The 24,581-nt window shown below is 41.4% G+C and overlaps 1 protein-coding gene across 1 annotated transcript; it reads right to left on the bottom strand.

Annotated features, from left to right (window-relative positions):
- Positions 1–618: 618 nt before the first annotated feature.
- LOC308318188 (diacylglycerol O-acyltransferase 1-like) lies at positions 619–23,779 on the bottom strand. The gene is made up of 16 exons (XM_080767629.1): positions 23,381–23,779; positions 22,189–22,276; positions 17,880–17,920; positions 17,419–17,504; positions 12,469–12,521; positions 10,983–11,088; positions 6,733–6,801; positions 5,401–5,504; positions 4,515–4,553; positions 4,182–4,223; positions 3,873–3,917; positions 3,251–3,363; positions 2,682–2,747; positions 2,244–2,331; positions 1,531–1,593; positions 619–1,139 (listed from the first exon to the last, which is right to left on the bottom strand). The coding sequence occupies exons 1-16, from the start codon at positions 23,602–23,604 to the stop codon at positions 990–992; spliced, it is 1,377 nt and encodes a 458-aa protein (XP_080623755.1). The 5' UTR covers positions 23,605–23,779; the 3' UTR covers positions 619–989.
- Positions 23,780–24,581: the final 802 nt, after the last annotated feature.

Raw genomic sequence — 24,581 nt, 5'->3', positions numbered from 1 at the left:
GTTGGATTACTGCTGTTTTCAACACCACAGTAAAACTCTGCCTTCTATTTGACGACCCTGTTCTGCTTCAGATTAGAGGGAGATATAATCGGGGTGGGTGGGGTTGTGGTGAAGGGCGATCTAACATTAAAGTGAAACCAATGGCCCAGACGGCTACCGTAGCAATCTGGGCACCTACGCTGCTAATGCCGCCTGACCGTGTGTCACAGGTTCGACTCCCAATCCCGACAACCTTTGCTGCGTGTCCCTCCCCATCTCTCTCTCTCCATTTCCTGTCAGTCTACTGTCTCTATCAATACAGGCAGAAAATGCCTAAGCGTATCTTTAAAAAAGAAAAAAGGGATACCAATAAAATGCTAAGATGCTCTGAAAATGCACGTGGCCCACCCATCAAGGGAACCCAGATCCAGAAAAGGTTGAGAACCGCTTTTAAGTGTGTGAAGTAATTCACTTTTGTTTCCGATTCATGTAGTTCTAGCAAAAGGCAATATGCCACTGACTATCAGCCCTGCCATACTGAATACCAAGCTACCAAGTGATGATAAAAAAATCACACCCGTGTGAACTGAGTGGTGCAATTCCCACCCCCCCCCCCCTCTCTCTCTCTCTCTCTCTCTCACATTAGAGACACAGCACTACCCCTCTCTCTGTTTCTGGCGCCCCCTACTGGTATAAATAAGTAACATACTCGTGCTCATTGACGTACACAAACAGGTACATGGACTGGATTGCTGGTTGTAGGAGTGGTTGCACCACTCAAAAACAGTACCTGTGACTACTGCAGCTACTACTGCGATTATTTTGTGCGATTAGATTGCATTAATTTAATCTTTAAGCTCAAATACAATCATCAACCTGAATGACTGAGGATCACTACAATTAAAGTTTGATGTGAAATAATCGCGACACATTTTCGTACTGTTTATTTGTGTCGCTCCTGGTGTGTGACCTTAAGGGTCTGTGTGTGTGTGTGTGTGTGTGTGTGTGTGTCAGTCAGTGCCCTGCCTGTAGTGCATGACGTAGTAGTCATGAACATACATCAGTACAGCAAATGGTTGACCAATGATGAGGGAAATCCATACAGCTGCGTTGCCATAGTTGCCGCGCAGGTAGTGACCAACGAAAAATGCCAACGGGAGCTGTTGATTCAGTAAACAAATGTGTAAGCATCATTTAAATGCCCCCTAGTTAGAAATGTTTGAACTAGTATCACCATCCTTACAATTAGCTATTTACGTTCATGAGTTCATCCTCTGCTATGCTATGTAGCATACCTTGTGCAAACTAACATGAAATCAATGAAAGACCATTTCCCCCCCACAATCTCTGGCCTGTATTGTAGTTCATGTCATTTCATTATCCAACTCTTGCGCATTTATCTTTTGCTCATTTTAATGTTCATTTTAAAACATCGAAACAGTAACTGTGATTATTAATTGTGTAGAAAATAGTACCTCGGTTATCACAAATACAATTGCAGACAAAGTATTAAAAAGCACAACAGTGTCAGTGAGAAGTATAATGTCTTACCTGAGCCATCATGCCCATGAAAGCCCAGAGTCTGAACATCCTCAGAGGAACACTGACCAGGTACTAAGACACAAAGACAAACTATCATTCTATATACTAGAATACAACACAAGGAGAGACAACACAGTAGCATGGTTGTTACTACTGATTCTACTCATGATTGATTTATTCTGCACATTCTCTGCACAATTGCTGTAAAGCGCCTTGGATAAAGGCGCTATATAAATGCCCCATTTACCATTTATTTGAATACACATAAAATAGCAGGTCTACAAGCTCACGATCAGTGTGAGACACACTGGCACAGAACTAAGTATAAACCAGGCTACTCAGTAAGCTACTCAGCATACTGTAAGACCTTCAGTTAAATGCCTAAAATGGTAATTTCATATAATATATGTGTATATATAATATAATCCACATTAATATTATGATAAATGTATGTTCTGAGACAAAGACAGTGAAATCAGCCTAAAGTCTGACAGAATCACTATGCTACACCATCAGGCCATTAAGTGACTCCCCAGAAGTTCCATTACTATGGTTCATTAAGTACTCTCTATTCATACAGTCTGCCCATCTCCAGAACACTACATGCACAGTGTGAGCAGTTTACTGGCTACTCTATTCATACAGTCAACAGTCTGCCCATCTCCAGAACACTACATGCACAGTGTGGAGCACTTTACTGGCTATTGAGCCCAAGCTCTTACCTCATGGAAGAAGGCAGACAGAAAGAAGACAGCTGATTGGCTGGCAATTTTGCTGAATCCACTCCTCAGCAGGGGTTTGTAGAAGTGGCTTCAAGATGGATGGATGGATGGATGGATGGATAGATGGATGGAGAAAGAAACAGAAAAAGATACAGAGGAAGTCAGCCGTGTATGTCCATTATGTTTGTCTGTGTGTAAAACTGTTATTCCCTTTGTCCAGGTCTGCCAATATCAATTTTTCTGCTGAGCGTTAGAACAGCGTGTTGCATGCACGCACACACACACACACACACACACACACACACACACACACACACACACACACACACACACACACACACACACACACACACACACACACACACACACACAACACACACACACACACACACACACACACGTGTGAGCATGCATACATGTGTGTGTAGAATAACTCACCGTAGGCACCACTTGTGAACAGGGATGTTCCAGTTCTGCCAGAAATATGTCACTGACTCTGAGTTCCTGAAGGAGAGGAGCCAGGAAACAGTGCAGTTTAACTATAAAGGGTCACATTGCAGACACGACAACAGAATGAGCAGGAAAAGTGCTTTTAAAAATGTAGTCATGCTTCTGCTTCAATTCCTTTAGCAGTGTAATGTCCTTAAGGACAGACATTGATCCTAAAAGAGCACAAGCCGCAGGAGTTTATCCTCAAGGTCTTCATCCACTCACAAAGACAAATCTGTCACAAGTCCTATAGTGGGACAGTGGGACTAGACCTTATAGAACCACGCTAAAGTGTGGAGGACATATTATCGTGTCTCGCACGCGCACGCGCGCACACACACACACACACACACACACACACACACACACACACACACACACACACACACACACACACACACACACACACACACACACACACACACACACACACACACCCCCCCCCCACACACACACACACACACACACACACACACACACACACACACACACACACACACACACACACACACACCCACCACCAGTCCTTGTAGAACTGCCGGTCCCCAAAGCGTAGAAGCTCAGCTGTGAAGTTCATGGAGGAATGAAAGAACCAGTAGAAGAACATCAACCAGAGCAAGTGGTTAGGAACCTAGAACGAGAGCGGGAGGAAAGATAACTAAATCCAGAACAATGTATTGATTTGGCCCATAATATCGGTTTGGGCCAGATTATCAGTTGGAGCCATATTTTGGGCATGTCATTATAACATTCAATGCATTGTGATTTGCGGGTTTGTAGATCGATAATGTTTGAAAAAATGTGAATCGGCTCTCAATAAAATATTATTATTATTATTTGTTAGGGTCTGTCTCTCCACAGACCATGTCAGCCCTGGCCACTCCCACTTTCCATTCCACACTGCAGTACCATTTACTCACCTGTCTCCAACTCCCTCGTCATCCCACCTGTGAACACAATCAGCCTGCCCCCTATCCACACTTTTCCTGGGCTGTGTGTGCTCCAGTTCCTTTCGATTTGATCCAATGAAAGCCAATGAAACTGGTCAGATGACCAATGATATCCAATGAAATCAACAGGAACTGGAGCACACACAGCTCAGATCAGTTGTTATTTTGGTTTGTGTGCCTTTTTACTCACAGCTAATCTGAGGAGTCTCTCCATCATTCTGGATAGGTCCATATCCTAGAGGAGAGGAAGAGGAGAGGAGAGGAGAGGAAGAGGAGAGGGAGAGGGAGAGGGAGAGGGAGAGGAGAGGAGAGGAGAGGAGAGGAGAGGAGAGGAGAGGAGAGGAGAGGAGAGGAGAGGAGAGGAGAGGAGAGGAGAGGAGAGGAGAGGAGAGGAGAGGAGAGGAGGACTTATGGCGATATGCTGTAAGGTTTCTGGCCGACAGTGACGCCATACTATTGGTTGTGTATTGTGCTGTGCTTCATGGTCATCCTTCTGTACCTCTAGTGGTTTCATTGAGCTCTGTATGATGGGGACCATCCACTGACAAACAGAAAAGGAAGGGAATATGATTAAAAAACTAATACCAAATTGATTTCTACTGTATACTGTATAATTTAACATGCAGCAGTACAACTACAGACCAGGAGTAGAAGAGACACACTGTAGTGAAGTATTTTATTTTAACATACTGTAGTATACAACACCAATATAAATCAGTACCCAGATATTATTGTTATACTTTTTTAACTGTATAATTATAGATGTAAAATGTAAAATTCATGCCAAAGTGAAACCCAACTACTTGTACAAAATGTGAGGTAACATCTGTACCTGTTGGGTGAGACCAACTAACATCTGGGTGAAGAATATCTGGGGAGAAAGACAGATTGACATGGTGGTTGATCCTCAATAACAAAGATGTTTTACCCAAACGTCTTAAAAAAAACCTGATGGCAAACAAGTTGCATTACGTAAGAAAAGGGAAGGTGACAGGTCATCCTGTTTTCATCCAACCTGAAATCAACCTGGCAGGTTGTCATATAAAACACTAATTGGAAGGCAATAACAAACATTGTAATGGTTGGAATATCAAACCAATAAGACGCTGTAGTGTTCATTCAGAACAGATTATATTATCGTTCTGAAGACATTTGGAGAAATCACATATGCAACCTTACTTTGATTGGACTGCTTAGTGAGAGAACAGAGGTGCACATTTAAACATGGTACACAGAGGTGTTCTTTTTAATGCAAATGGTAAAAATAAATGACCTCAACTCTTTCGAACTACTCAAATCAACTGCTTATGTCCTCCCAATCACCAAAAGATGCTCCATGACCTCTGACTAGGACTATTTAAAGTTGTATTAAACTTAAAACCTATACTTTGTTAACCGGGGTCCCGCAGGGGTATATCCTTAGCCACTTACTTTTTTCCCTATACAACAATCTGTTTGCCAAAAATTGCTACCAACTATCTATCTAGTATACTGTATAATACATCTATACAGTATCATAGGCTACAGATCCAGAAAATGTGCACTGGAATAGTAATTTTGCGGTCAGAATATCAACACCAACTGTCTTTTCCTTTTAAATGGAAGCTTAGAACAGCCACCAAATCCAAGCATTATCAGACAGGCAGTGATAGAGGGCCAAGAATTAAACCCCACAGTTACCACTTCTAGATTGCGGACTTAGAGACCTGTCTACATACCATCTCAAATAGTCTCCTCAGCAGGAAACTCACGCGAATCTTGGAAGAACGAGGGAAGTTGAGCTCGTAGCAGAGAGTAGGAGCAAATACAAAGTAGTACAGATCTATTGAGGAGAGTGGTAGAGAAAATGAGTCAGTCTGAACAAGCACATTCTGACAACAAACGGCATTGAAACTAATATCACTTTAGTTTCCATAAATTCTATCCATTTAATTTGAATTCCATTAATTTTTTTATAAAAAAAGGTTTTATTTTGGTAGGATAATGAAGAAAGACATGAATTATTTCAATTGCACTGCATTGAAGTGATTATTTTAAGCCTGGAACCAAGCCATCCACGCTCCTGGTGTGGAGACATGACCAGAGTAACAATTGTTACAATTGACTCCCATTGTAACAATGGAATGAGGAAGTGCTCATTCTATCTCAATGGGATAGTTCCAGCCATATGGAATGTTTGGAGCTATAGCCCATAGGCACCCGCTTTGTGGCGAGATCAAAGCGTGTCGCTACTCTCCTACTCTACACTCTGATCATGACTAGGAAACATTTGATTCTGTGTCAAACGATATTTGAAAACGGCAAAAAAGGGTATTTATTAATAAATATATTAGTAATATAATTAAACACAGAATCAAATGTTTCATGGTCATAATTCACCAGGAGCCTGGATGGCTTGGTTCCAGGCTTAAAATAATCACTGCAATGCAGTGCAATTGAAACATTTTGTCTACATCCTCACTTTCATGTCTTTCTTCATTTATTTTCAGGAAATCACTACACCACAACATGGCTGCCACTGCTATGCCCTATATTTAGTTTGTTAAAGCAAAATATCACTTTGGTAGAGGTTTGTGTAATTACCTCGCCATGATATAACTCCAAACACTGGTGAGATATTTTCAATACTTGCTCTGTTAATTAGAACTTGATTAGAAACTAAAGATAATTTACTTTAATTGACGGTACATGGTACCGTGAAACAGGTCTCTTTTATGACAAACGAATGCAAAGAAAGCAGATTATGCAAAACACACTACATTTTGAATCGAAACATCATCTTCCTGTTGGTTTTAGTCCGGATCTTATTCTAATTCAAAATGTATAGTGAACACGAACAGTGAGGATTTTAGAGTGTATACTGGGGTTCCTTCCAGTATAGTTTAGTTCAATGATTCTTAATCTTTTACATATCAAGGACCCCCAGTTTCCTATGCATTAGTCCCCCATTTGATACCATTATTTATCACTCCAACCATCAGTGTGTACAAATGGAACAGACCTGCAAGGGTCCATTTGGTACAATTTCAGTACCAATAACTGTAGCTTACCTCTGATAGTGAGGTTGCCAGGGTAACAGACCAGACTGGGTCCTCCACTGAAGTGTGGTGATGTAGGACCTGCAACAGGAGTTACAGATAATACTTTATTATGGCGGGCTGTCCGGTACGTGTATGTGTTATAATAAATATTGTATTTCTACGGACCCCCCGTCTTAAAATATTTCATTTAATTCCAGGGAACTCCATAAGAGAAGATTTTGTTAAATTATTTGCAAAAAAGTTAAATTAGCTGGCTTCACCACAGGCTAGTTTAGCTTGGGCGCTCTGGAACCCTATCAAGGATACCTAGTATCATGAATATACTGTATAAATGACAGAAGGACAATATACAATCTACATGTTGGATGTTGAAAATCATTCAGACAATTTGCATACATGTATAGTATCATATAATTAGCATGTTAAGATAATATGTTGGCCTATGTTCGGAAGGATCTACTCATTTATTCATTGCGAAATGCTCCATAATGTTTCCCTAAGGATCAGTGAATCAAGAGTCCACCACTAGATGTCACTGCAGAAACAGGGGAAATAAAGGATGGACTCATTTGGGGTCGAGATCAAGTCACTTTGAATACAATCGATTAAACCAAGTAAACAGAAACTGCAGTTTATTGACAGAACATTAACTCTCCATGAATTCTTAAGTGGATTGGATAAAATGTGTGCGCATGCTACACTCATTCACTCACTCACTAGTAGCTACCATGTTTGTGTGTGTGTGTGTGTGTGTGTGTGTGTGTCTGTCTGTGTGTTTTTTGTGCAAAATTATGTTATACTATATCATTAAACTCTTCATGTTTTGTCAATTATTAGGGGGCTCACTTGCAATATCTTCAAGGCCCAGGGAAGCACTGATTTTCAGTATGTTTCTGCTTCCCATAACACTACCACTAAGGACCACAATGGAGCAACCTCTGGAGCATATTTGTGATTTATCCTTCTGACAGATACTGTATGTATTGCCTTTTGTCAATAAAACACAAATCAATCAAAGAACTGCAGCGGAAATTAGAGAGTGAGTCTGCAGTTCTGACTGCATTGCAAGAGATTTTATTCCACCGGCATGGGAGCTAGGAAGAAGAGTCTAGGACAGTGGTTCTCAAAGTGGGTCCTCACAGGGTCCTTGAGGGGGTTCCAAATAGACAAGTGAGTGAGAAGGGTTGGATCAGCATTAAGCATTTGTAGAATGTCGTTGCCACCTGTCAGTGGGGAGCGTTGGCTGGGAGGAGGAGTAGGACTAAGGCCCTGTACGTCCTCTCTGGGTATAATACATCCTATACTGAGCTCAAACCCACAATTCAACATTTTGGTTTTAAGATGTTTTTGATATTCATCTTGTATTCATCCTTAGGACAGCAGGAATTGCCTGAGGAATTGACCCCCCAGTATTAGGATGTATTAGAGGATGTTGATATTCAGCCAAACTCCCCACTGACAGGTAGTACCTGTCAGTGGGGATATCTTTAGTATATCTTTAGGGCCCCAAATTACACCTTAGAAAGCGTCAGACTATTTCACACATTTTCCTTATTTATTTATTTATTTTTTGACTGCAGTAACTGCCTGTCATAATTTCACCCCCCCTACGTATCAAAGTATTGGACAGTATTAAGATGTTGATATTAATTTTGTATTCATCCTCAGGGCCCCAAATCACACTTTAGAAAGCACGAGTGTCAATTTCAAACACAAAGTGTTTTTTTACTCACAAAATAGTGACAGAATGTTCCCCAATAAGGGATGCTGGGGTTCAGATGGTTAAAAAAAGATATGGTTTGGTTTGTGTTGGAGCGCATTTCCTTAATTCTCACAAGAAATCATAATAAGCATTGTGCAGCAGACTTTTGAAAGAGAATAAATGAAAGAACGCCAAGAGAACCCACAATACGTCTTCATTAAATAGTACAACAATAAACTCATTATTATTCATGGGTCCACTGGCTGGAACTACAGAATGCCAGTTGTAGAAATAGAGTCGAGTTAAGTGTTTTTGTCTATGAAAAAGTAATAGTAATTATTTGGAGGCTGAGTGTGAGGAAGAGGGACAGCGAGCCAATAGTCAAATGTTACGCGCTCGCTCACACGCACACACGCACGCACGCACGCACACCTGCCCTCTGTCATTGCCCTTCCTGTGTAAACAGAGACACTGAGTACAGACAGACAGATGGACCGATTCCTCTACTACCTCACCTCCCAGTGAGAGAACAGATGAGATGAGAGGAGAGGAAGAGGAGAGGTTAGGAGAGGAGTGGAGTAAGATAGGAGTTTGCCAAAGGTCTTGTTAAAATCATAAAGAATAAGAGCATCATATTTTCAGAGCAAATTATTTGAAAGCACAAAGTAAAATCCCCAGTGTTGCATTATTAAAAATAATAAATGCAACCATATGTGCCCATCAGGGGCCATAGGGTCATGCCAGGTGCACAAGACCAGTGGTTCCCAAACAGCAGATCTACAAGCTCACAACCCGTCGCTTCGTGCTGTGAGCTTGTAGATAGTAGATAGATTCTCACTATACTTCTTAATTACTATTTGTTTAAATTTATGGAATTTCTTAGATGTGTTTGTTTGTTTTAAAATGTATTTTTTTATTTTTTTAAATATGTTTTGGGGGAGGGGAAAATGTTTTGAAATAACCATTTTATGCAGGAAAGAAAATTTCTGAGGTGTGACCCTAAAAATTGGTCTGTGACCCACAAATGGGTTTCGACCCACTGTTTGGGAAACAGTACTATAGCCTACTCTACTCTAACCAATGCCATCAATAAATAACTGAAATGCAACATGAAAAACGATGCTTCCCCTTAAAAATGAAGGTCCAAGCAATGAACCTATGCCAACATCTTGCTGTTATCCAAGCTAAATACATTATGTTAATGACACACATGAAGCCCCTGCTGTGTCTTTTTTTTAGAGGCTAAATGACAGGTGTGACCTTGGTGTTATACAAATTCTAAACAAGTTTTCAAGTTCATGACAAGGCACATTGGCAGAGTCCATACATTAACGGCCTTGGTGGAAGCTGCAACTTTCTACCTCTGCGCTGTGGGCAGCAGATTAGTGGAAGAGGCTGACTGATGGCTGAACGCTGGCCAGTCCAATGCAACCACAGTATGTACGGTATGCACACTGTGACCTGCCAGCTGGCTCATATCATATGACTTCTACATTGTATAGTCAATCACTTCTGTGATGTACAGTAAATTCATCTCATATATTCAATGCCCTTTTTTATGTATTCTTTTTATGTACATTTTGTGTAGAGCTGTGCAATATATCCATATTTATTGTAATGATATAGCATAAGTGTAAACATTTATGCCATTTTATACGTTCAAATATTTTCAGAAATGGCAAGAAATAGCATATCGAAAAGCTCACAGTGCAGCATTGTAAGCTTGATCTGCTATTTTTGGAAAAATTAAGAAATAGACACAATATCGGTTATCGGTATATAGGTTATACGGTCGATAGAGATAAGTAAAAAAAAGTTTTACTAATTCTTAGGATACACTAAAATAATGTGTAGCGTACAGTTTAGTATGCAGTATCTGTTCATATTTCATGAGGGCTGCCTGTTGTCAGACAGGCAACCTGATGAAGACACAAGGAGGTTGACCCTTGGACGACCCGTCATTTTAAACCACGCCTGCCTTGGCAGCTCTCCTCTCCTCCCCTGCTCTGCTCTGCTCCGCTCCTCCGTCTCATCTCCCTTCAGAGCCAACTGGGTGCAATCCAGTCACGACCAACCGATTCCATAAGCACTAACACGCTCCCATTATGACACTATATGAGAGGGATTTCTTTTACTGCACTACATGGAACGAACAAGCCAGCTGTTTCTCTGAAGGGTAATATGATGTTTTGCTGTTGGTGAAGGTGAAATGTTAGCAGGCCATGAATAGATAGTTAACAATTAGAATCCTATACTTAGTTGACCATATTATGAAGGGCTCTATACTAGGCCCCGTCTGTTTTTGGTCTATTTCCCAAAATAGATAACCTACAAGATGTAGATTAACTATTTTCACTGAATATTAGCCCCAGAGTAGGGATGCTACTGTATAGGGGTCACTAGCTCTGTCCAGCGAATTCATTAGTCGCTTGTCATACTGTGAGTAGGAGCCCTAGCATGACTGAGGAATGCTAACAGGCCATGATTCATTCAAGCAAAGTCAGTGCAAATTACCACTAGACGTCACTGCTGCATTATGATTGGTCCAAAGGTTTACCTGGAGTTATGGAAGGGACCGAGAGAACCACCAGAGCAGGGAAGCTGAGGATGATTGACAGGTTGACACAGTGGACCAGAAGACCCACATTCTCACTGAACGAACCCTGAGACGAGAAGAGGAGGGTAACAGTTACCAAAAGGCTTATTATATACTCTATACTATATACTATAGGCTCTCGGTCTGCCTACTAATATGCAAATGTTCACTGCTTAACCCTCTAGAAAAACAGACCTGGACTGCAACGTTACTTAGTACGCTCTTTTTTTCCTCTACAGCCAATCTAAAAAATAACACACTTGTGAGGCTGTGAGCTTGTCTAATTTTCCAACCAGAATATGGATGCTGGGCTTCAAGTCGTTGAGGCTGATGCAAACAGTGTAGACATTAAAGTCGTTAAGGCTGATGCAAACAGTGTAGACATTAAAGTCGTTAAAGCTGATGCAAACAGTGTAGACATTAAAGTTTCACCTTTATAATGTCTACTCAAATAAGGTTAACATTTTCTTGCATGTGGTAGAGGCATTTTACGGATTCAATTGGCACCTTTCATTAATATTTTAAAGGGCGACCACCAATTTTTAACCTGAATCCTATTGTTCTATTGTGAGAAAGAAGGTGAAAATCTGGTCGGTGTAACACTTCAGAATGCATTGTGGGTCTCTACTCTCGAGAGCTCGCCATTCAGAGCTCGCCACTCTGGAGACCCAGAATGCATTGGGAAGTGTTAAGTCATATTTTCTCTTGTCCTGCTCACAATAGAACAATAGGATTCAGGTTCAATATAGGCCAACCTGGCCAAGAAAGTGTGAGCACTCTGACAGGGAGACATCTGAAGAAATTAACAGAAATTGTGACAGCGCCCTTCAGGTTTCCCAAAACTCTAATGTCACATTCATTTTGTTAAAGTAAGTGTTAAAAAGCTGTAAGCTCTACTGTGTATTCCAATTCATTGCAATACAGTGTTTGTAACAGAGGTCTACCGTCTCTCCAATGAACAGAAAAATATATAAATTAGCAGACAGAATTGTAACTGGAATACTATAAAATTGAAGCTGTTACATGCCCTTCTGACTGGATGAAACTGGTATACTGACCTGAGAATGTATTTTATGTTTACTAAAGAGCTGGAGAGATGGGGAGACCCCTGATAAATACTCTCACAATGATTATGATGGTATGTAGAGTTCTATCTTTAAAACAAACTTTCTTTCCTTTTTTTAAAACAAAAACATTACCACATATCCAGAGTAATCTAGTAAGAGAGTGGCGACACTAGTGTTGACTCCCATTGTAAAAATGAATGCGGAAGTGCTCATTCTATCTCAATGGGATAGTTCCAATGTTTGGAACTATAGCCCACAGCACCCTGCTTTGCGGCGAGATCAAAGTGTGTCGCCACTCACTTACTAGATTACTCTGCACATATCCCCCTTCAAATTAAAGTGCATCAACACTTACAAATGACTCATGTTGATGAACTCACCATGGACAGCTGTCTCTCTGTGTAGAGAGCCACCAGTATGAATACATTGCACACTGTAGGAAGACAGTAAAATAAATATTTATGTTAGCACTTCAGTGATCCTACAGTATATTTCAGTATTGGTTCAAAGAATGAAATGTTCAAGCAGGTTGATTTCACTGCCATCTGATTGAACTCTCACTGTGTGATATTAAGTGAAAAAAAGAAAACCAAGTTCAATTGTCAGCTTGTCAGCAAAGACAGAATTGAATCATACTCACGGACAATACTGTAGGTAAAAATATGACCATTAGTTAGAAATGTGTCTCATAATGCTGAACATTCCCCATCATTTACACCTCCATGCTTCAGTTACATATTGCATACATACTTATTTGAAGAAAAAGTGCTGCAATCGGCTAAGAAAGTTTGTACTGTTGAAGTACCAAATCAGGTGCACTTCAAGAATAGGAGTAATCAAGTCGGAATAAATTGTTTTTGACTCAGGTCTAGGTTTTCAACAACTTTATACCCTTATCAAAATGACTCAGGTCTAGTCTTCAACAACTTTATACCCTTATCAAAATGACTCAGGTCTAGTCTTCAACAACTTTATACCCTTATCAAAATGACTCAGGTCTAGTCTTCAACAACTTTATACCCTTATCAAAATGACTCAGGTCTAGTCTTCAACAACTTTATACCCTTATCAAAATGACTCAGGTCTAGTCTTCAACAACTTTATACCCTTATCAAAATGACTCAGGTCTAGTCTTCAACAACTTTATACCCTTATCAAAATGACTCAGGTCTAGTCTTCAACAACTTTATACCCTTATCAAAATGACTCAGGTCTAGTCTTCAACAACTTTATACCCTTATCAAAATGACTCAGGTCTAGTCTTCAACAACTTTATACCCTTATCAAAATGACTCAGGTCTAGTCTTCAACAACTTTATACCCTTATCAAAATGACTCAGGTCTAGTCTTCAACAACTTTATACCCTTATCAAAATGCCTCAGATCAGATGTTTTGTGTTCTGTGAGCTGGATATAGTCATTGTTTTTTATTCTTACATTTGATAAAATGCAGTAAAGACATGAGGAGTCCTATGAAATGTCATTGTGCAATATTTGTATGTGGTGCAAACTGCTAATAAAGCAAAGCATAACTGAATTAATTTAATTATGTGGGTCTGGTAGGTTCAACCTGGCTCAACCAAGACCTGGCTGGTGTGACCACGGACGCAGTGCCACGCACGCATGCGCAATCGCATGCGTTCGCACGGACACAGTTCACACACACACACACACACACACACACACACACACACACACACACACACACACACACACACACAGTCGCAGCCTATGAATGAAATGAGCCAGCACTAACAGAGCATATGTGTTGCACAGCACACAGTCACACACCACCTGCTAGACAGGAGAGTAAAAGGGCCCACACCTACAGCACAGCACAGGGCAAGCTCATTGGTGAGACTGATGGTTCCTTTATATTTACTTTGATAAAACGCAATTTGTAAATTACTGGAATACTGCTCATTGTTATTTCATTCTGAAAAGGCATGTAAAACAATCACTATCATCTACTCATCTATACATAAAGTCTACTGCATGTGTGTACACTAAGGTCTTTGGTAGAACAATAGGGAGGCAACTTTGGTTATAAATAAAGAGAAACAATCATGCAATGCATGAACCCTCTAAAGCAGTATAGTTTTAAAATATATACCTACGTATATGCAAGCATGCATGTACGCGCGCGCACGCACGCACGCACGCACACACACACACACACACACACACACACACACACACACACACACACACACACACACACACACACACCATCTACTCAAGGTTTTGTTGGCAGCAGTCTCACAGGGTGGAGGGGACAGCAGCTGGTACTTATGTCTGGTAAACAATCTCTTTGTGAAAGTGTCAACTAAATGATGCAGCAACTCACTGGTGTCAGTGTCAATGAAGAGCACAGCTCCATCACCATAGTCCAGAGCACAGCTCCATCACCATAGTCCAGAGCACAGCTCCATCACCATAGTCCAGAGCACAGCTCCATCACCATAGTCCAGAGCACAGCTCCATCACCATAGTCTAGAGCACAGCTCCATCACCATAGTCCAGAGCACAGCTCCATCACCATAGTCTAGAGCACAGCTCCATCACCATAGTCCAGAGCACAGCTCCATCACCATAGTCCAGAGCACAGCTCCCTCACCATAGTCTAGAGCACAGCTCCATCACCATAGTCCAGAGCACAGCTCCATCACCATAGTCCAGAGCACAGCTCCATCACCATAGTCCAGAGGCACATGGACCGTCTGGGACCGGGTTTATATGATTCACAGAGGCATCCACCACTGTGGCTCCAGAAAGACCAACCAAGCCCTTTTCTGGCTTAAATAAGAGTTTATATCCTCCTTAGTCAAGTTGGATGCACCTTTGTCCAGTTGGTCATATCTGTCGATGTCCTCACCTCACAAAATTCACTATCCCAACCTCAACGTCCCAGCAGGGAGTCCCCAACAGTGATTTTCTCCTTCATCACATGACTGTTCAGCGTTTGCTCCTTCCTTAGTGCAGCCAAAGTAGCCTCCTCTTCCCCTTGTAAAAACTGGTGAAGTTTCCTCAACTAATTTGGCTCGCAGTAAGTCTGGCCTGGGCCTTAATGTGTTGAGTGCTCGAAATCCTTCCAACTCCCCAAGCTCAAACGATGAGCCCATGTGATTAGTCCGGGCTGAGTCCTTGAGCTCCAGCACAGCTTCACTGATGGGTTTCAATCTTTGCTCCATGTGCTTTTTTTAATCCCGACAGACACGACACGCAACCATGGCATGGCGTTTATCCAAGCAGAAGAATCGTAGTCCTTTCCTTCAGGCCTGGTGAAAGTTTCCCATGTTTGTTGCTGTAAAAAGGGTCCCCAGCAGGGCTTCTCTTACAAACACGACATTCCTGATAGAGCCCTTCTATCTTTCCAATATGTCATCAGTGATCACACAAGCTTTACTGAAACTGTGAGTACAGCACAAAAAATATATGGCTTTAGGATGACCTTCATTCAACAATCCATATAAAATTCAGCCTAAATGTCATCAAATAACTGTCATCAATTGACCCATTGTCAGCCTTCTGATTGTGTGTGTGTGAGACACTGCTCAACAGTGCCATCCAGCGGTATTGGCAAGGTGTTGCAGCTGTCCGTGCTCAGACATACAGACATACACACATATTTTATGCCCAGTCACTATATGGCTACTACCGCAGTGGCATTAAAGCCACACAGACACACACACACACACACACACACACACACACACACACACACACACACACACACACACACACACACACACACACACACACACACACACACACACACACACACACACACACACACACACACACACACACACACACACGGTGCACGCACGCTCGCTCACTCACTCACTCGCTCACTCTTGCGTTGCTTGATTTTATTTTTTAGTGGATTAACAGTTGAATAGGTTGCTGTTCCAAACTGTTCATTTTGATTGAAGATGTGCTCTAGTCCCCCTAACAGTGCCACACATAAAGGGTATGTTTGTGTGTGTGTGTATGTGAAAGGAAGAGAGAGAGAGAGAGAGAGAGAGAGAGAGAGAGAGAGAGAGAGAGAGAGAGAGAGTATAAAAGTTGCTGCAGTGAGTCTGAAACTACTCCACTCCCCAGGGGAGCTGGGATGCTTTACTGTCCGTGATGCTGTAAAGAGAATCCCATTCACACTCCTCTCACTGCCCATATCTTTGTTCGGTGCAGTACTTCACTACACTACCTCTTCTCCTCTCTCTCCCGTCTTACCCTCCCTTATTGCAGTACTTTACATTAACTCTGTCCTTCTCTCTGTCCCCCACTTTAATGCCTTCCCCCTCCACGTCTCTCTCTCTTCTCTCTCCATCTTTCTCCTTAACCCTGGACTGTCTACAACTCTCCTATCTCTTTTCTTACCTCTCACTCCCTCACATTACACCTTCTTTCTATCTTTACCCCCCAAACTCTCTCTCCCTCCCTGTCACTCCCACCCCGCCCCACCCTCTCTCTCTCTCTGCAGTGTACAGTAACAGTTTGCAGTATGTAGGGCAGGTAATTGTCCCTCAAGAGAGTGAGCTGCAGCAATGCAGACATTCACCGATGGAACAAACAGCAAAAAGAAAACAAGTTTCAATATGAACATCTTAAACCAAGTAGCAATGTGTTGAAATAAGACTGATGGATGCAACTCTTCCAAGAAAGCATAAACCAATATAAAAGTTAACTTATAATAGAGCTCCGAAGTCTGACGTAATTTTCAGTAGAGGGCGCCAATACACAGGTTCATGTATTTTTTTATTTGCATTGTAATCCACATAGGGGCGATTTTAGGTCGCTTCATCTAAGAACTGTGTTTGAAAAATAAACCGACCACCCCAGCCTTTCTGTCAGGGGAGTGGCTGTGCGTCGTTAATGATGTCCTTTCATATTTGATACAGCCAGTTTCTGGAGAAAATGGAATTAATGTGGCCGCAAAAGCCTTGAAACTACTGTACATATGAAGGCAATGAGTGAAAATGAGTGAAAAGCCTGGGGTGATCGGTTTATTTTTCAAACACAGTTCTTATATGAGGCGATCTAAAATCCCCCTATGGAGATTACAATGCAAATAAAAACTACACGAACCTGGGGACTGACACCCTCTACTGACAGTGACGTCAGGACTTCGGTGCTCTATACTAACCTAGCAATGTTTTCTTGTGTGTTTCAGGCAAAAATAATGCTTGAATTACAAAACACTCATTTCAAGTCATGATTTGATAAACTTGTAGGACAGGTGGTTTTTAATCTAAAAAAGTAACCAGTCATCAGAAAATGACTGCTTTCAAATCCCTGTAGCTACGTTTCAAGTGTATTAATGTACTTACCAATTACGAGGCATGCCGCTGGCCAGCTATAGGGGTCCTTCACAAATAAGGAAATAACTTGAATAGGGTCCACAAGGATGCCATATCTAATGAACCACACATTTAAATGATGGATTAAAATGTGACATTACCTTTCATTTATAGTATATACATAATATATATACATAATAATTTACATATAAATTGATGCAATTCTGTAGTATGTTTAAATTACTTTGTGTTCAATGTGTGATTTTTCTCAACGTCCATGTTGAAGAACTTAATAGATATATAGGTATGTTTACACAGACATGACAGAAAAATATTTTGTCTTTTCAACTTTCATAAAGCCATGGTTTGATGTGAAGCAATGTACAGTATTTATGTTCATGATCAGACACTCATTTGGACTTGAGAAAGGACAGGCATAAAAACATAAAACTATACAAAAATCCTTTGCAAAAGGTTGTAGCCATACTCACTTTAATAGGTTTTCTAAAAAAAGACGGGAATTGCTCAGCACCTGTAAAACAAAACGAATAGTAAAATTTCTAGCTGAATAATACTGTGTGTGTGTTTGTGTGTGTGTGTGTGTGTGTGTGTGTGTGTGTGTGTGTGTGTGTGTGTGTGTGTGTGTGTGTGTGTGTGTGTGTGTGTGTGTGTGTGCGTTCTTGCGTGCGTGTGCAAATGAAAATATTATGAGGAGTTGATAGCTCATAGATAAGCTCTGCAAGTGCAAATACATTCTGCTGCTCATTAACTTTATTTACTCTTTACTCTGTTGTTCTTTTTTTATTTAACCATTATTTAACCAGTAAAAACACATTGAGACTGAGTCTCTTTTGCAAGTGGGAACTGGCCAAGAGGCAGAAACAAAATGCTACATCGATATCGTACATGTCAAATTACAGGCAAATAATACATCCATGACATACCTCAAGGAACCTATACAAAGTATACAACAAATCTCCAACAATGGTACACTAACACAGTGACCGGGCACAAGAAATTGTTCACAGAGCAATACTTTCAATTTCATTTTTGTCTGAACTGTAAGGTCCATGACCAGGGGCCAAAGAAAGCAAGACACTTTCTCTATCACTTCCCTATCATTTGACTTTCTTATATAGCCCATCTTTCTTTGTCACCACTTTCCCTCTTCTTTTCACCTCTCCCACATGTCCCTGTCATGACATCAGTCTCCTTTTCTCCTTCCTTCACCTTGTTTGCCTGCACTCTGCACTACCCCTCCTTCCATTTTGCTAATTGAATGGAATAAAACATTCCCGTCTCTTTTCCTCTTCGTCTTCCTCTTTTCTCCCTGTATCCCCACTCATTCCTTTGCTTCCGCCTCTTCTGCCTTTTTCATCTCTCCCTCTGTCTAAAAGGATTGTAATATCTCATTAATCAACACAAAGCCCCCATGCTGCTAACTGGGGATGGCACAGAAGTTCAGCGGCAACGAGAGAAGCCTCCTGTGATGAACACAACGATCTGTGTTCAAAGCCTGGATTAGCAGAAAGCAGCCCTCACTGGTTTTTATCTCCTCTCCTCCCATCCTCTCCCATTCCATCACTTTACTCGTGCACAGTGCAGGAGAGAAGCTACAAAAATATGTCGAGCCTATCTCGCATTGATGCCTTTTGTTTATTTTTAGATATATTTATGTTGATTTGTTTATTTACTCTACTTGCACACATTTTGTATGCTTTTTAAATGTGGAGACATTTCACCAAACACATTGGATACAATACCATAATCATTATTTTATCTTGAAATTGCTTCTTGAAACAAGACATTTGTGCTGTGTAACAAGTGATCTTTCTTGAGGCCAGAAAAACACACCTGTCAGTTGAGTGACATTTAATTGAAAATATATTTAAATAATGGCACCCTGTAGTTTCTAAGCCTGTTATGAACATTTAGTGTAACTGCAAAGTCCCGAGTTCAATTCCTGCCTCAAGCTATTCATGTCATCCCTCAATGCTGTCCTGTCCCAGTAAAGAAGAAATTCCCTAGAAATGCTTTGAGTTCAGAGAAGAATGTCTTGCTAAAATTGTCTTTTTTGTAGTGCATCTAAGCTGGCACCAAACCAGATCTATCACAGAATCAGACGGGTTGAGGCAACTGAAAAGGAGCAGATAGGAGCGGATATTTATAGAAACGAGGAATCATTTAATTAATTTCATTTTCATTCTATTAATCTATGTGGGTGGATAATCTTGCACTGTAACTGCCTTTTCTTTATGATTTCTAAATAGACAAGGAGAAAGAAACCGGGTACTACTAACAGAATTTAACCGATGCTACTCAACTGCAATGGGTGGTTTTGTTTAATTTCACTTTTCTTTGCTTTCATCCACAGTGGCAGTGAAGCACCTCTGGATAAAATAGATTTGCCATCTAAGAGTTTTGGTCATATTTTGATTCACTGATCATTATAGTATTTTGTGTTGAAAGGTTGACAATTTATCAACATTAAATTACATAGAATGTGTATAAACATATGCTTAACTACGGTATATACCTCACACATCCTCAGCATCACTGTATTTAATGTTCATCATCAACAGTGTCATCGACGACGATGTTGACATTGTTGACGTTGTGTTGACAACGTCGTCGTCATCGTCAACGTCAACAATGTCAACGTCGTCGTCGTCGTCAACAATGTCAACGTCGTCGTCGTCAACGTCAACAATGACAATGTCGTCGTCGTCATGTACTGTACGTACATATAGTGTGAACTATCTGCTCACTAATGCAGGTTGGTCTGTGTGTGTGTGAGTGTGTATGATCACACATGTATCATACAATACATGTGTGTCATCTAAACATTGGAATTGACTTTACAGGTTAAATCTACTCTGCACCTCCACTTTAGAAACTGTTAGGCTAAATCTAGATTTGCATAATACAGTCATCTGCTTGGATCAGTTAGTCTAACTGATTATTATTTCATACTTTTAGTCTAACTGTTAGACTAAAAGTATGAAATAATAATTATTTTGATCTAATGAATGATCATAAACAGCACTAGATTTATTTACACTAACACTGTTTGCCGCCTCAAAAATGTGGTAAGATTTAATGTGTGTAAATCATCACAAGAATGTCTTACATTTTTGTCCTTTTTTCCGACAAGGCTGAAGGTATCATATCTATGATCTCTGCTCTGGTATCAATCACTGATGTACCTTGCCCTGCCCCTTACTGTACAATTTTAAAGGCCAAACACACAAAGCTGTCTTGTTCTGACTAACTACGTTGGATCAGGTGACATAAGGTGACATCTAATGTTTGGAAGATGATACAAAAACATCCTTTGTGACCCTTACATACAGACAATAGCTGACAATAAACTGTAGTTGGCGCAATTCCGTGAATTAAGAACACCTCTTTCTTTCTTTTCAAATTCTACCCTGACAGCTTGTGTCCTCCCAGCTCGTGAACATCATCTGTTACCTGCTCAGACCCTGGTCTATTTCCCTTGTAATGTTGCGTTCATACGGGCAGATTAAACGACGCAGTCTACCATTCATTGTTAAAGGAAGCCAGTGACATGACATTGCAAAGGCAACTCACAACGTGTCTTTGCGTCGTTTGAACTGTTCGTGTGAACGCACCATTACTCTACCCCTGGGGTAAAAGGGAGAAGTAAGGTTGGGTCCCGTCTCGACCGATCAAGTGGCTATAGCTTACAGCTGGTTCAGTTTAGATATGTCATTAGATGGCCACTGTGTGTTGGCTCTCGTGGGCCGTGCAATAGATCTTGTCTTGCATGGCCAGACGATCAGAGATCTCTGCCAACTGATATGTCTGGGGACATCAAAATCCAAAGTAGTTGCTAGAACAACGGGACCCTAACCGATGTGGAAACCAATCATATCACTGTCCCAATAATACCAGACTGTAGGACGCCTGAGGGAGAGAAGCGACCGAGGTCGCAGAGGTCACATACACGCATCCGCCTGGGTGACAGCAGAATGCTGGGCACGGCTGCACTAATAACTTTGGGGCATGCCCGTCTAGAGTTAAATGGACAGGTATCAGTCAAAAGGGAGACATCGAAGAGGAAGGATGGATGGAGAAGGATCAACAAATGGAATGTCAGAACAGGTTTAAGGCGAGGTCGCGTGCACGCATCCGCCTGGGTAACAGCAGACTGCCGGCCGCGGCTGCACTAATAACTTTGGGGCATGCCCGTCTAGAGTTAAATGGACAGGTATCAGTCAAAAGGGAGACATCGAAGAGGAAGGATGGATGGGGAAGGATCAACATAAGGAATGTCAGAACAGGTCAGCTCCATATATGGAGATCTAAGGGTTTGAGGTCAGATATAGAGTTGCTGGCCAATATTGATGACATCAGGGATCTGCATTCTCCATCCCTCGTAACTGACGACTGACTGACAGGAAATGCACAATTTCATAGTAAATCCGACTTGCTGTCTAAATAATAATCAATAATCAACATTATTACAGTGTGTGTGTGTGTGTGTGTGTGTGTGTGTGTGTATTTGGAAGCCTGGGCCATGTAAATAAACTGACCACGAGGCCTAACAATATGACAATATGACAAAGTGAAAAGCCAAACAACTTGCCAAATACGGCTGTTTTGGCTATAGGCAGTTTGTGTGGAGGAGAAGGTGCCATGTCACGTGTATTTGTTTCCCTGTCAAATGAATTGCAATTTGTGGATTGAAATAAAGAACTAAAATGTGTGTGTGTGTGTGTGTGTGTGTGTGTGTGTGTGTGTGTGTGTGTGTGTGTGTGTGTGTGTGTGTCTTACCAGCATGACCACACACCAGTTGAGAATTCCTCTGTAGTTGCTGAAACCACTGGCTGAGCTCAGCAAGGACTCCCGTGACTGGTGACAGCTGGAGTAAAAGAGAAATGGGTGTGTGGATAAACGGATGTATCTATAACTGATGAATGGATAGTGCTGTGCTGTACATCACAAAGACAAACTCTGCACAGAGCTTCCTTCCTACATGTGTTGTGACAATCAGAGTATAGGAGACAAGACAAGTTCACATGAATGAGTATGGGCAGTTTTTTGTCTCCACCAGGCCAAAGGCATAGGGACTCGGGAGAGTATATATTTTTTGCACAACGTCCGTTGTGTCTGTCTGTGAACAGCTAATCTCTGGCACCGTTGGCTTGATCGCAGCCACACTCTGCACACATCTGGCCTGCATTTTTCAATTCTGCCTTTTCAAGCAACACCAGGAGACCGAAATATGCAGTCCTTCAAAATATAAATCCTGGTGGAGCCCTGAGGGGCACTTAATTCTAGTTTATCATCAAAATACTGGGAGCTGCTGCTGGATGACTGAAGGAGGAGATATGTCAATTTGTTGTGGAAACTACTAGGTAGGCTACTATATATACACTTATTATTTTTGGGGACTAATAATAACTATTAACTGTCTATAGGCAGTATTTGGAGAAAAAAGTGGAGAAACTTTGTTGCTTCCCTGGCTATGCGCCAATGGGGATAAGTAAGTAATAAGTATTTGGAAAGCCTGATGACGCGAGGTTATGCAGTATGCGCGCGCACACAGACACACACCTTCTCGAGTGCCCATTTCGTTGTGCTCTCACTGCCCAAATCAAGTGCCCATGGTTTAATGCCCAGTTTTCTCCTAAGCCCGCAGTTTAATCAATTAATTAATTATTTGTGAATGATAAATTGATAGTGCTTTTTTATTTTGTTAAAAATACTCGAAAACCGCCGTGGATACCACTGTCGGCACGGCCTGCAGTGCAAATCGATGACACACCCATCGCAAACTCGCCACAGACAGTAACCTGTCCTGAAATAAACTTTTGCACGGTTAGAAACACAAGGAAAAGGAAACAGCCGCCGGCGCCACTGGCTCTGGTATGTTTGCACACAAATGTCCTGCACTGCGAATTGATAAATGAGTCTACATTTATTCCACATAAATATTTATTATAAATATTGCAACTTTTCTCACCACAATCTGTCACTGAGCTGATTCTTTCGTCTTTTCTCATTCTTTGTTTTGGCTGATGCACATCCGCTTGGCTGTGTCTCCACAGCCTGTCTAGTAGTCGCTGCACTTTGACACACCGCGACAGAGTCCCCATTCATCGCCTGCAGAGTAACCCCTCTCACCGCCGATATGGTAGCCCTTCTCCGGCGACTTCTGAGCCCCAGCACTGCGCTCGAATCCCCCATAATGTAAGGAACACTACACACTAAGCTACGTACTTGTTTGTTGGAATTTCACTCTAGCAAATAACTTGCCGTGCCATTACATTTAGACTGCTGCATGCCTGTTGCTGCTGTTGCCTGTTGCACAATCGTAGTAAACCAAAGGAAGTAGCAAGTCAGTGTAAAGTCGACAAGTGGACTGTCCGTAGGCTACAACAAGTAGGAGTGTATTATGACGCCGTCTCGACTGCATCATCAACTTTAGCCTACTGTAACATCTCTGACAGGTTACTCCGGATCCCAATTGTTTTGCATTGAAACAGTCACGTTGGGAAATGAATGGTGCCATATGTCACATTGCCAAAAATTAAGCCATGGGCTCCTTGCAGGCAGGCAAATGTCATTTAACGGCTTGACTTCACTTTTGAAAACATGACACTTTTTAAACATGCCAGAGCGAGTCTATTATTGGGAGCTAATGGGGATTGTATCATGTCATTTGCCCCAGGGCCCCCAGGCACTGTCTATTAGTTACAGTAAAACCTGGCTGATAGAGAGGTGTATCCGCTCACTTTAGTTCTGTGGGCTTATCCAACATGCTGGGATGGTACAGTATAGCTGATCACACTGGCATTGACCCAGATTTATCAGTCCTGGCTGTCTATAAGGCTGTCTATTAGAGTAATGGGGCTGTCTACTGTTGTCGGGATAAGAGACCTTGAGGAAAGATCATTAGGAAACTGATGACTTGTTTTATTTTAACCGTACTACCAGCCAAACTAATTTATTTTTAAAATGTTCCCCTGACATTTGGTTTCTACACTTTAACTACAAACTCAGCTTTCTATTTATTTTATTTTCTGTGTTTGTTTGTGTTTATGTTCTGTCTTTGTTTGCTTGTTTTTGTTTCCCAGGGGAAATTATGGTTTAAGTCCCTTGCAGGCACGTGCAGAGAGGGTGGCTTTTGGGGCTTCGGCCCCTGCCCTTTTGCCTCAAAGTGC

The sequence above is a fragment of the Protomyctophum bolini genome (assembly GCF_963924005.1).
Source record: "Protomyctophum bolini genome assembly, chromosome: 7".
Lineage (NCBI taxonomy): Eukaryota > Metazoa > Chordata > Actinopteri > Myctophiformes > Myctophidae > Protomyctophum > Protomyctophum bolini.
This window is presented reverse-complemented; position numbering and strand designations above follow the sequence as displayed.

Excerpts from the sequence above, each read along its gene's own strand:
- LOC308318188 (XM_080767629.1), bottom strand. The coding sequence starts at position 23,604 with ATGGGGGATTCGAGCGCAGTGCTGGGGCTCAGAAGTCGCCGGAGAAGG. Across the intron at positions 17,921-22,188 it reads ACTGGTGTGTGGTCATGCTG|GTGCTGAGCAATTCCCGTCT; the intron begins GTAAGACACACA and ends TTTGTTTTACAG. Across the intron at positions 2,332-2,681 it reads GTTCACAAGTGGTGCCTACG|CCACTTCTACAAACCCCTGC; the intron begins GTGAGTTATTCT and ends TCCATCTTGAAG.